The following is an 11,911-nucleotide window of genomic DNA, read 5'->3' on the forward strand; positions in this document are numbered from 1 at the left end:
CACACACACCGATACAAATAGGCTCGTAGGCTGGCGCAGGTGCGCGCTACAGCGAGTACCGTTGAAGTCTCAGCTGATCGTGGACGTCCCCCCCCCATGAAGGCGTGGTAGTCCTTTATAACCCCGGGGCATGGCACCTCGACCTGCTCCGCGCCATCTTGGCGCACCACTCGGTCAACTTCAGAGCTGCCACCAGTGCACAGGAAGTGGACTGGTCTCGTCGCTTTGGTGTTGCTTCATACCGCAATAGACTTCAAAGCTGTCGATATGCAGCACTAGGATAGCAACGCCGTCAGTATAAACTGCATAATTCAACTTAAGGCATTTCTACGACAAAAAAAACTTATCGTATGCATTATGCTGTGACAGCACTGCACAACATGAATAGCTTCGTGCCCCACTTATGGGGCTTCTCCTTCAAGTACACGCGCATCTTGTTGAATGAGGATCTTCTTGGTAAAACCGCTTCGTCGAACGCCAAATGTGAAGGACACACATATCCTCGCACAAACGTACGCTGCAGCACTTCAACAACCTTCCTTATCTTCCACGCGCGATCCGTACGTGCACGAGGATCGCTATTGGGGTTGAAGTGAAGGTTGCGGGATATCTCCATGAATCGGTCTCGAGCAAGGACTGAGCCGAAACAACCTTGCGAGATGGCGCCAACGTCAGCTGTCTTCCAGTGGTTCGATAGTTTTTCTCGGTTCGATGCAATTGCCCTTGCCACCAACAGCCCGAGGTACCGGCAAAGCTCGTGCGGAAATATCAGCCTCACACTTTCCAACTCATGATGAATGTCTCGACGGGTCTTGGGCGGGAGGTCTGGGTCTCTGTGACGCTTTTTTCGATAGCGTTGATAGGCTCCATCCACTCGCTCCGGTAACTTCTCCCGGCGATACTCATTCAAGCACGCAGCAATTTACTGCCACAGAGTCACTGGTATCAGGTAGAAGAATAGGGCAACCGGAGACTCTCCATGCCGAAGTGCTTCGGCAGAGGGGCCAGAGTATCCCTGACGTAGTCCTGGGTAGCTAGCCGTGTCATCCACAGGCTCGTACGGAGCCTTCAGGTGCTCGTAGACATCGGGTTCCTCAACGTCTTCCCAACCAGATGCTGACATGTTCTTTAAAACTTCGTTTTTCAGGTTCTTAGCCAGAACTTCATCTTCTCCAACAAAACTTTCCAGGATCTGCTGAGCAAATAGCACCTCAGAGGCAATATCCACAGCAGTTTCGTCACGATCGTCGACGTCATTAACTGGAGAATACTGGTCACCTAATCCGTCATCCAGCTCGTGCTCACCAGCCTCTACGTCATCATTGCCAACCTCATCGCCGGAGTCAATAGCTCCATCTGCTCTCCGTCTTCACTGCTGTCCACCTCGTTCAAGCTGTCGTTGGTATCGGCTAGTAGCTTGTTTTCCATGTCGGCAATCTCCGTGTCAAGTTCGTTGACATTTGCAGGGGACCACAAAACTCGACGTCCTGGTACAGTCGGTTGTGACGTAGGAGTTGTCCGGAACTTGCGGTCGTTGTGCCACCATTCTTTTGGTCGACTTGAGCACTTGGCGCGCGAGTTCAGGAATGAGGAAGAATTCAAAAAGAAGGAGTGAGGGTTTTAGGTTTTATTTTCTATCCACACGTTGGACACGACCTTTATCAAATGATGCACATCAGATGCAGTTGCACAAGTGCTTTCAAAATTCATATTTAGGATTTAGAGAAACACCGGTCGATGCACACTTCAATCTGAGTACAGAATATAAACAAAATTTTATCTTGACGTTTGTATACCGCTGTGTCGGGGGAAAGTGCATATTTACAAATTCCAAGTCTAATTTTGCTTAAACTGAATATATTCAGTTTGAGCCTTCAAATCTATTAAGCAGCATCCGGTCTGAAGGGGGGGGGGGGGTAACTGCATCTCCTGCACCTACTTCACTGGTGCAGCATCCACTATTTATGCATGCTAATTGTGTTTGTGAATAGATACACAAACACAGTTAAATCAGTAGTTCGGTGCGGCCCCCAGTTGAACGTGACGCTGCGTGCTTAGTCCCAAGTCAAGTGCGCAAGAAGCAACGGGTCGACGGACTTGGAAGGAAGGAGAGTCAGCTGGAGCAAGTAACTAATTGAGCAAGGAAATAAGAGGCTATAGAGAGCGAGGGCAAACAACTTTAGCAAGGGCAAGAAACGAATTACGGTACATCGATTTTGACGAGATATTTGCCCACATCATGCGGCTGGAGTCATTACGAGTGTTGCTTGCAATTGTCTGTATCCAGGATATGGAGTGTCATCAAATGGACATTGAGACTGCATTTTTAAATGGTGACCTCGAAGAAGAGGTTTATATGCAGCAGCCGAAAGGGATAATCGTCAAAGGAAAAGAGTCGTGGGTATGCAAGCTTCATAAATCACTCTACTGGCTGAAGCAGGCTCCGAGAGCCTGGCACAAGGCGCTTACAAAGTTCCTAATCAGTCAAGGTTTCGAAAAGCTGAGTTGTGAATCATGCGTATACACACGGCGCGACCGAGGTGAATTAGAGATTGTAGCAATTTACGTCGATGACCTTCAGCTCGTCTCAAAAACGGAAGGAGCCATGCCGACTTTGAAGCAAGTAATTGGAGCCGCCTTTAAGGCGAAAGACATGGGCCCTGTGAACTTCTGGCTTGGACTTCGAATCACAAGAAATCGTTCAATTAGGAAGTTATGGATTTCACAAGCGCCAAATGCTGACCACGTGATGAGAAGGCATAGCATGGAGCGCTGTGCTGGCGTTGACACGCCTACCGCCGTTGGTAAGACACTCTCCAAATGCCAAGTAGCCAGGTCTGTTGAAGAAATTGCCTGAATGAGCAACAAGCCTTTTCGTCAAGCCGTAGGCTCCCTGGTGTATCAGATGATCGGTACAAGACCTGATCTCGCATACGCTGTTCTAGATGTTAGCAGGTATCTAAATGGTTTCGGATCACCTCACTGGGAGGCAGTTAAACGCTGCATTCGATATCTAAAGTCAACTCGTGATTTCGGTTTAGAATTTAGTGGAGAAAATGTGACGCTCAAGACCTACACTGATTCCGACTACGCAGCGAACGAAGATGATCGAAAATCTGTATCCGGCTACGTCACCATGATTGGTGGGTGTACCGTTACCTGGAGCTCCCCCAAGCAGCGTGTCGTAGCACAATCCACCGCCGATATCGTAAGTGGTTTCCAGAGAGAATATTGCAGATATAATGACTAAGGGACTGGCCAAGGAAAGGTTTGAGTGCCTGCGCCGGGAAATGGGTGTGAAGAAGATTTGGTGATTCACTGGGGGGGTACGAGTGATCCTGACAGTTGTCATTGCCGCCGAGACAACCAGCGTCGCTATGTAGTGAAGAATGATGGCGACCTGCTGGGTTTGAGGTGGGCAGATGACCCGGGTGTCACTCGCTGGGCGTGGCCAGGAAGGTGTGTTGCTGCTGAAAGTTGCGGCCTGGTTGATCTCCACTGAAGTGTTGAAATTAGCTGCTGCTGTGGCTGAACAGACATTGATTACGGGACGGATGCAGCCCGCTCCGAGGGAGACACGGGTAATCAAATGTCGAGAAGCTAGGTGTGCACGCTGCGAGGGAGTTTTAAGACAGCACGTTGATGTTGCAGCGTGCAAAAGCTTTAGTCCGTAATAATGCTGTTGCAGAGGATGGCTAAGAGCACTTCCGTGTTGTGCTTAATGTGAGTATAGGGCACCTAGACCGGTTGGTGCAGGAAGGTTTGCTAGGAAGGTTTTTCATCCGGCCAATCTCCTGGTTGGAGATTGGAACGGTTTATCCTTTCTCATTCTAAAGTAATCTAACCCCTGGTGAAGTCTCGTATTCCAACTCTACCTCGAAGTTCAACAGCCACAACAAGACTGTAAAAAAAAGGAACTGTATTTTGTTTTGCTAACGTAGGATCAGTAATGGAAGTGCGTCGGTGAGAGCAAGTTGCAGGTGCAACAAGGGTGCTAGCCGTATGGCAAGAAATTACTAGCCAGTGCAGACATCATTGTACTGGCGAACAATCTGAAAATTAATAAGGAATATGGCCTAAGCCGAGTTCGGTAGAGGCAACGAGAGAAAAGTAATGAAGAAGCCACCTTTCGTACTAATCAGAGAAAGAGAGAGATGAGTGTGTAAAGTCAACTGGCGGTATGGGCATGCCTTGCACTAAGAGCTGCTGGAAGCGGAACCGCGCAAGTCTGGGAAAGCTCAGTGAACCAATCGGCGAGTTAGTGGGATAACCAAACCAGCGGTCATGAACCCCGTGCTAATTCCAACATTAGCTCGCGGCTTGTCTTGGGGGAAGGGGGGGGGCTCAATCGAGAGGAGGTCACGAAAGAGTGAAAGGGCATAGCAAGACATGAACGTCGCTTACTGGTGGTCATACAGTGACCAATCAAACTGTCGCCCCTGCTGAGGAATGTAATAGGCCTTTTGCGAGACTCGGCTTGTGTGGGCACGAACAGAAAAAAAATTGAGATAAGGCTGTAGGTTAGAATTCTTGAGAGTAGAGAGAGGCGGAGGAAGGAAGAAAAAACCTAGTGTTTCCCCCGGGTTGGAGAAAGAGAACTCCCGGCGAAAAGTAAGCCAAGAAGTTAGAAGTGCTCGGAAGAGGTCGTGGGAGGTCAGAAGGGGTTGGTGTCTGAAGTGACCGGACGCTACCAGCTGGGTGCGTTTAGCGTTATCGTTGTGCACGAAAAAAAAACTGACTTCACTGATACGGACAATACAGAGTTGGCACCTTCTGAGACGGTTTTCGCGGCTGCAGAAGGACAGAAGGACATAATTCCCTAAAGCCGAAGGTGGTAGCGAATCTGGACAGATATAACGCGACCGATCTCCGTGTGTAGAGCAAGCTCGATCTGCAGTAGCGGCTTGAGGACAAGGAGCTACACGAGAAGGTGTGTGGCTGAAGAAGGAGCGAAATAGTGAGAGTGAAATTAGAGAGCGGAAATCGAGGAAGGGGGGAAGTGAGCCAGACGGAAGACAAGGAAGGAAGAAGTGACGAGCCGAAAGAGAGGAGAAGAACGTTAAACGAAGTTTTGAATTAACGATCAAACTGACCTTCTAGAACATTCCATGTCCCCTACTCCAGGATACTATTATGGCGTCAACATCGGTGCACATCATGCACTTACAGCACTCTCAATTACAAAGAACGGCTTTTTTTTGCCTAATTCCCGCCCCTCAATAAGAAGGTTCCAACCTTTTTTCCGAAAAATCCCAACTTTTGGGCCCCACCTACATGTACTATCTCCTATGCCGCTATGCTTTTTTTCCTAAGCAAGAAAGGGAAATCCAATGCAAGGTGAACCAACAAAAGCTGCAATGGTAACGCAAATAATAAAACCCAACAATCCCCAAACCAACCCAAAAAAATAAAGCCAAAAACCAAACCGAAGAAAACGCAAAAAAGTAACTAGCAATTTTTAAAGAAACTACTAGATTTGAACTACTACTACATGTAAGCCAGCAACGAAGTACTATTTCTTTAATATTAATACCTAATACCAAGTCTAATACTACCTAAGCTTATTTGTCTCGAAGAACGTGATTAATTTTACATTCGTAGTACTATTTCTTAGTCAAAATGCGTCACGCATTTTGATTGGCCCGGGGAGGGCCCCTACTCCACATAGTTCCAAAAACTCGTCGGTACGCATGCTGATTGGCCGGGATGGCATTCAGACGAAAAAAAACCATTAAAATTTTAATGGGTTTTTTTCGTCTGAATGCCATCCAACGGCAAGCTACATTTTCATCGAAAGTTCTACAATTTTGGGTTGTCCCTAAATTTTAAGATATAGTATTTTTCTGGGCTCTCCGACTCTTACTTAAATATATTAAAGTGGCTCACGTGAGGTTGGGCCAATGCTCCTCGCGATAATGGCGTCCAGAAGCCTCATCCGCCGCTCGGCGCGTCTCGCCACTGCCGTCACTAGCAAGCGCACTGTCGCCCACGCTGCCTCCGTGTCTGCGATCCGCCAGAGCTTCCAGACCACTCCTCGAATCCGTCTACACAGCACGCAGATAACTGCTGCCAGCGAGGAATCGCCCAAAACGGAGCCTCAGGTAGACCCGGAGCAGCTTATTCTTGCCAAGGCAATGGGCCACGTGGTGGCTCACGGGTGCGTTGGTTTGCAGCGCTTTCAATTGCTTTAGAAGCTGCGATATACTAGGTTAATGTTCTGGAATGTTCATTGTTATGTTGAAAAGATGGACCATCGAGGCTCTGGCAGCTGGCGCCACCGACCTTGGCTACCCGTCGGTAGCCCATGGCATGTTCTCGCGTGGGGCTGTAGAGCTGGTGGAGTATTTCATGGACTCGTGCCTCGCCAAGCTGCGTGAAACGCTGATTGTCAACACGGAGAAGCTGCAGGCCATGACAGTGGCTGAACGGCTCAAATTCGGCGTCCGTGCGCGTCTGGAGATGCTGGAGCCTGTTTTGGCTACATGGCCACAGGGTATGGCGATTGGTGCTTTGCCACAAAACGCGCCTAGCACCGCAAAGAGACTGGCAATGCTCTCGGATGAGATCTGGTACTTCGCCGGCGACAAGTCCACGGATTTATCCTGGTACACCAAGCGTGCCATCCTGACGGGCATCTACGCCAGCACGGAGTTGTTCATGCTGAACGACAAGTCGCCCAACTTCCAGGACACGTGGGCATTCTTGGACCGCCGTGTGGACGAGACGATCCAACTCGGAGAGCTACCCCAGAACGTAAGTGGTGGACTTCTAGGCTCTAATAGTTGAAAGGTTATATGACTAACCACTTGTGTATTGGTCGTCGCTTGAGTAGTTGAACGATGTGGCTGGAATGGCCAGTATTGGACTGCAGTCGGTGTTTTCAGCTGTGACATCGCTCGCGGGACCTCTGGCTGGCCAGATCATTTCTAACTCGCCTCTGAGCCAAGTTCCGAATCCGATTTCAGCTGTGGGGAGTGTGGTTCCTCCCTCGGTTGTATCGGCTGTTGCGTCTGGGATGCCGTTTAACAGCCCTGCTTCCGCGGGCTCGGCTGGACATGATGCTATGGCTTTTAAGTCAAAGGACCTGGACGAGATTAACGCTGAGCTGGAGAAACTTGGTGGAGCGGACGCGAGCGAACGACGAAGTTAGAGCATCAGGACAGCTTGGCTTCCGAGAAAATAACCCTTTAGCGCCAGAAGGAAATGAACTTTGCTTGCTAGCAAAAGCAGATAAAAAAAGATAAAGACCATACAGCAGGTATTTCTTGAACTGAAATGTGTTGGCTATTCCGTTTCATCTTCTTCACTCTCGTCCTCTCCGTCTTCACTTTCATTGTCATCTTCAGCACTCTCACTCGCGCCTTCGCTGCTTTCTTCGTCATCTTCATCATCTTCTTCATCGTCATCGCTGCCTTCACTGCTCTCTACTTGACGCTCTGCTTGTTCCATGAACGCCTTCTTCGCCGCCGCCTGAGCCTCGCGTTTTTCGCGACGTGCCCGTTTCAAGTTGTCAATCCGTTCCTCTTTCTCCCGCTTCATACGAGCTTCTTCCGCATCCCAGAAGGCATATTGCAGATCCAGAGCTCGCAAGTCATCACGAACACGAAGAAGTTTTCGATACCAGAGCTCTTGTCGCCAACTATCCTCTGCCTGCTCTCGTTTCACAAGGCGAATTGCCTCGCCAAGCAGCAACGGCGGCCAATCCGTACGGAAAACTTCTCGTTTATCGGGGCAAAATAATCGGCCCTTCCCGCTGATGCGATTGCATCGCCACGTACCGACGTACGAGTATCCGAGAGAGCTAGTCTCTGTGCCTTGGCCATGCCGCATATTATTGTAGAATTCACCTTCGTAGACAGCGCCACTCTGAAGCATTTGCAGTTTACCCAGTCCACAACGCTGACCTCTTAGAAATTCACCTTCGTAGCGATATCCACGCTCCACCTCCATCACGCCGAAGCCATGAAACTCACCATCTGCAAACGCACCAGTGTATTTCACACCGTTCGGATATACGACGGTCCCGTTCCCACTTGGCACATTGTGGGCGAACTCTCCACGATATTTGCCGCCGTCAGCGAACGAGTAGACTCCGAGAACACCATGCATTTCGCCATCTTTCCAGCGTCCATTGTATGTGAAGAACTTGTGTTTACCATGAGATTCTAGCTGGCCTCGCACTTGAGGGGCGAGTCCTGGTGGGGCATTTACTAATGGTACTTCTGGAATTAATTCCAGCTTGTCGACTTCGTCTTCTTGGTTGTCACTGAGTTGCTTCAATTGTGGTTTTGATTGTGGCGTTTTGACGCCGGTGGCTGCTGCCTGTTGCTGTCTTTTGCGGGCAATATCTTCATCAACGTGAAAGGAACAGTCTCGAAATGCTCGCTGTAGTAAGAGTTGATTCTTTTGACGTGGCTCGAGTGTCTTCGATGCGTCCGACGCTGCTAAATCAGCAGATGCAGGCTTCATGATGGCATCGTAGTGTTTTTGGTGAGCAAGCATGCGGATTTCCACGGTTGAGAGCTGTTCTGGCACTGCGAAGAAAGCCTGCTCGAGTCTGTTGAACAACACAGCACTCCAGCGGTTGAGTTGAATCTGATTGGATTTGAGGAACCATGGCGCGAAGCGAGCATGAACTTCTGGCAGGCCTACACGACGTAGCATGCGATAGTAGAAGACGCTGCGCGGGTCTTCATCTTTGACTTTCTGTCATGCAAGCACAGTATTTACGTAAGACTGCGTTAACATCTACATGAGGCAAGCTACGTACGCGCTGATAAGCAGCAATACTCTTCCGATCTTTGAGAATGAGAGCATTGATCTGCTTCACAAGCTACAAAAGCGAAGCAACAATGAGGACTATGCAATACTCTCGAGTCGAGAGTCTCGACTAATTGGCGATTACTAGACACACGTTGTGCATCTCCCGCTCCACACGCCTCTTGTCCTCCAATTCTCTTCTCAGAATTTCACGGAGATATCGTTGCCGAACCTCCTCGGGCGTTTCCTTCCTTGGTTTCTTGCGTCCAGGCCACAAACCCCGCATAGACGACGTCATGCTAATGCTAGTCGCTAAAAGCTCACACGCGAATGAAGGAAAAGCTTGTTGTACTACAAGCTACTTTTAGCGGATTCGAGACACCGTTACGCCTTGTGAAGAAACTGCATCTACGTGCTAGATTCTGATGCACTCGTACTACATGTACTAGCTAAGTCTAGTTTTGATGTTGACAGAGATGTTGAAAGGTTCTATAGTCACATGCACATGGAACCCCCTAAGAGGAACGTACTTGCAACCTCAAACACCTTCCAGTCGATATGGCAATGCTTACGTTTTATGAGCGGCTTCACGTCCACAGAGAGGACCGAACACCGAGCGAGCTTGCGGGAAATTGTTACATTCACAGAATCTTTGGAATCGTTCTCTCAGTGGTGTTTGAATACATTTTTGCTTCCACATCCGACAGGTGAAGCCAATGGACCTCCCCGGCTTTCAGTATTAGCATGGAAATTTTTTACATCAACGAGAACGGAGCGAAGGTGACTTGGCGAGAGTATTAATGTCAATAGATATGAGCACTTTCCGATGGAAAAGGGGAATGGCAATTGATGCAGGGAATGCGTAAAGATTGACTGGACGAGGGTCGTCCAACATTCTACTGGAGTTGAGTATGGGAACGATTGGCCAATCAGCTTCAGTTTGTCGGGATCTGCAAGAAAGGACTTGTAAACCGAACTGTCACAAACACGCACGACTCACTTACGCCGGAACTCCCACTGCTTCAAGCAATGTATTGGCATCCCAATGGGACCACCTAAGCATGTCCAACTTGGCAATGTCAAGTGGAGAACAGGAAGGCAAGATGCAATAGCGTGCACCATCTCATGATTCTTGGTTGATTTGATCTGACAGTGCTTTCAATGACGACCTCCAGACGGGTTGGAACTTGAATAGCACCTTGTGAACAGCTATCGCTCCGCCACAAAAAGTGTTTGTAGGTGGCAATCACTTTTTCGCGAGAGCCTTGCTCAAGCCTCGAAACTGCGGCGTATCTATCGAATAACGGAGTCGTCAGTGACGGAGTCGTCAGTGGCGTGTCTACGGATGCAAGAAAGGGGATCGGCACGCAAATCTCCAAGGTGACCGACCGCATTTGGTCGCTGACAGTATTTTCATCACGAAGCTTGTGGACCCCCACAAGTCTCCGAGGCAACTCGTACATGAAGCCTGGAGCTTGGACAAATGTGGACATTCGAGAAAATCCTGCGGAGGACTTGTGCTTTTGCCACCGAAATGACAGCAGCGGTCACACGCGTGACATCCGTGACCCCAGCCGTTTTCGCGCAGTCCCTCAATAATTGACAAAACAGGGTAGCTAAACTTGGAATTTGTAGGAGAGTTTATTAAGCGTGAGATGCAGGGTTAGGTCTCGGTTTTAATTGGCGCTCCCCAATAAGTCGCTCTTGCGCAAGCTTCCGGGAATCTTCCGGATCGTGCACGACATGATGGATCTGATTTAGACCCCGCACGTCAAAGATCTGGGTCGGCTCCGATGTCCCGGAGTCCGGGCCGCTCCAGACATGGCTCCGGAGCTGCACCGGTGCTCGCACGTAGTAGACGAAAATTGGGCACCGCACACGCCATGCTAGCACATGCTAAAACGCGATAGATCGTGCGAGAGAAGGCTTCCGAACTTCATCCGAAACCGGTGCGCATCAGCGCCGTTCGACAATGCTTGGGATTTCCGCCGGTCGTGCTGCTCATTTAAAACTGACTGTATTGTTCGAAGATCTTGTCTCCGCGTGTGGCTACACGTGGTGGCTACTGCAACAATGAATCATGCAAGATCATCCTTGTCAATGATGGTCTTGCATCAAGCTCCGAGTTGCACTCACGAATGCGGTAGAGCGCCCCACGCCAGGGTGGGCGGGCTCCATGCTAGGGTTGAAAAGGACAATAGCCGCTGCGAATGCAGGTGCCTGTTTCGCACGTGCGTCTGATTACGCTGGGGCCATCGAGCGAGCTATTCTTGCAATTAGTCACAGGCGAGATTGACAAGCGCGTCAAGGCACTCACGCTCACACAGCGGCAACCTTGCCTGTCCATCTTATCTGGCGACAGTGGAGTCTCCTGGAGGCGCCGTCGGAGTGGCAAGTTCAACGTGGTGTTACCACGAGAGGAAACTGCGCCTCCATTTTCGACGGGCAGTTGCGTGTTGAAGTTGTCTGCAACGCTGGGGGTGTTTTGCGGTGACAATGCGGAGCGAATTTCGCTCGGATTCTCAGCTGGAGCGATGCAGAAGGCAGGCACACCTGTCCTGTTGTCAAGCGGCCAGCCACGACGTGTGTTGGTCAAGCGGACTCAAGTGCAACACGATGGAAATTACAAATTTTAGACGCGTGGATATTGCGTGAAAGGCGAGCCAACCGCCTGTTGCTAATACACCCCGGGGTGACCGCTGCAGCGGCATCTGGCCATGTTGCCGAACACTACCATAGACAAGCTGGTTGTCTACGCAGGCGAGTTCCGAGGACTTTGCCTACTGATCTCAAAAAGCCCAGCGGGGAAACTGCGCCGAAACGGAACGCGCGAATTTCTGTGTGGCATCGCGCGAGGTGGCTCGTGTGGCTCGCATTCTGCGCTACGGCGGCGATCAGACACGATGGCGAGCAGGTGGTTTATTCCCATACAAGCGCCCAGTGAATCCAAACGTCGCATCGCGATTGGCCAGCGCGGCGCCGACTTGGCTGGCTCTTCCGGCCCGTCTTCGCGCGCCCTACGCCAGCCCCATCCCCGGGGTTTTTGCAAAAATACTCCTTCCGTGGACGGCCTCATTCCGAGAACGGCAACCTCGACAGCAAGTGGCAATTCTTCAAGGGTAGCCCTAAGTGCCTCTCTCGCATCTGGTGG

General features: G+C 50.1%; 5 protein-coding genes across 6 annotated transcripts; 3 read left to right on the forward strand and 2 right to left on the reverse strand.

Annotated features, from left to right (window-relative positions):
* Window positions 1-5,826: 5,826 nt before the first annotated feature.
* Window positions 5,827-7,276, forward strand: PPTG_08206. Of its 2 annotated transcripts, XM_008903144.1 has the most exons (3): window positions 5,827-6,157; window positions 6,246-6,753; window positions 6,833-7,276. In XM_008903144.1, exons 1-3 carry the CDS (start codon window positions 5,901-5,903, stop codon window positions 7,148-7,150), a joined length of 1,083 nt encoding a protein of 360 aa, XP_008901392.1. In that variant the 5' UTR covers window positions 5,827-5,900; the 3' UTR covers window positions 7,151-7,276. The 2 variants fall into 2 exon arrangements, with proteins under 2 accessions (XP_008901392.1, XP_008901393.1); XM_008903145.1 differs by having other exon boundaries at window positions 5,827-6,753.
* An 8-nt stretch (window positions 7,277-7,284) lies between these two features.
* PPTG_08207 (hypothetical protein) lies at window positions 7,285-9,058 on the reverse strand (the record flags this gene model as incomplete). The annotated part of the gene is made up of 3 exons (XM_008903146.1): window positions 7,285-8,706; window positions 8,771-8,833; window positions 8,915-9,058. 3 exons carry the CDS (start codon window positions 9,056-9,058, stop codon window positions 7,285-7,287), a joined length of 1,629 nt encoding a protein of 542 aa, XP_008901394.1.
* A 781-nt stretch (window positions 9,059-9,839) lies between these two features.
* PPTG_22341 (hypothetical protein) lies at window positions 9,840-10,253 on the reverse strand (the record flags this gene model as incomplete). The annotated part of the gene is made up of 1 exon (XM_008903381.1): window positions 9,840-10,253. The coding sequence occupies one exon, from the start codon at window positions 10,251-10,253 to the stop codon at window positions 9,840-9,842; it is 414 nt and encodes a 137-aa protein (XP_008901629.1).
* Window positions 10,254-10,553: 300 nt separating this feature from the next.
* PPTG_22342 (hypothetical protein) lies at window positions 10,554-10,670 on the forward strand (the record flags this gene model as incomplete). The annotated part of the gene is made up of 1 exon (XM_008903382.1): window positions 10,554-10,670. One exon carries the CDS (start codon window positions 10,554-10,556, stop codon window positions 10,668-10,670), a length of 117 nt encoding a protein of 38 aa, XP_008901630.1.
* A 300-nt stretch (window positions 10,671-10,970) lies between these two features.
* Window positions 10,971-11,562, forward strand: PPTG_08208 (hypothetical protein; the record flags this gene model as incomplete). The annotated part of the gene is made up of 1 exon (XM_008903147.1): window positions 10,971-11,562. The coding sequence occupies one exon, from the start codon at window positions 10,971-10,973 to the stop codon at window positions 11,394-11,396; it is 426 nt and encodes a 141-aa protein (XP_008901395.1). The 3' UTR covers window positions 11,397-11,562.
* Between the last annotated feature and the right edge of the window lie 349 nt (window positions 11,563-11,911).

Source organism: Phytophthora parasitica (genome assembly GCF_000247585.1).
Source record: "Phytophthora parasitica INRA-310 unplaced genomic scaffold supercont2.15, whole genome shotgun sequence".
In the NCBI taxonomy this organism is placed as follows: Eukaryota; Oomycota; class Peronosporomycetes; order Peronosporales; family Peronosporaceae; genus Phytophthora; species Phytophthora nicotianae.

What these genes read in the sequence shown, in the direction of transcription:
- PPTG_08206 (XM_008903144.1), top strand. Translation starts at nt 5,901, where the DNA reads ATGCTCCTCGCGATAATGGCGTCCAGAAGCCTCATCCGCCGCTCGGCG. An exon ending in GGCCACGTGGTGGCTCACGG is followed by an intron (nt 6,158 to 6,245) that starts GTGCGTTGGTTT and finishes TATGTTGAAAAG; the next exon opens with ATGGACCATCGAGGCTCTGG. An exon ending in TCGGAGAGCTACCCCAGAAC is followed by an intron (nt 6,754 to 6,832) that starts GTAAGTGGTGGA and finishes TCGCTTGAGTAG; the next exon opens with TTGAACGATGTGGCTGGAAT.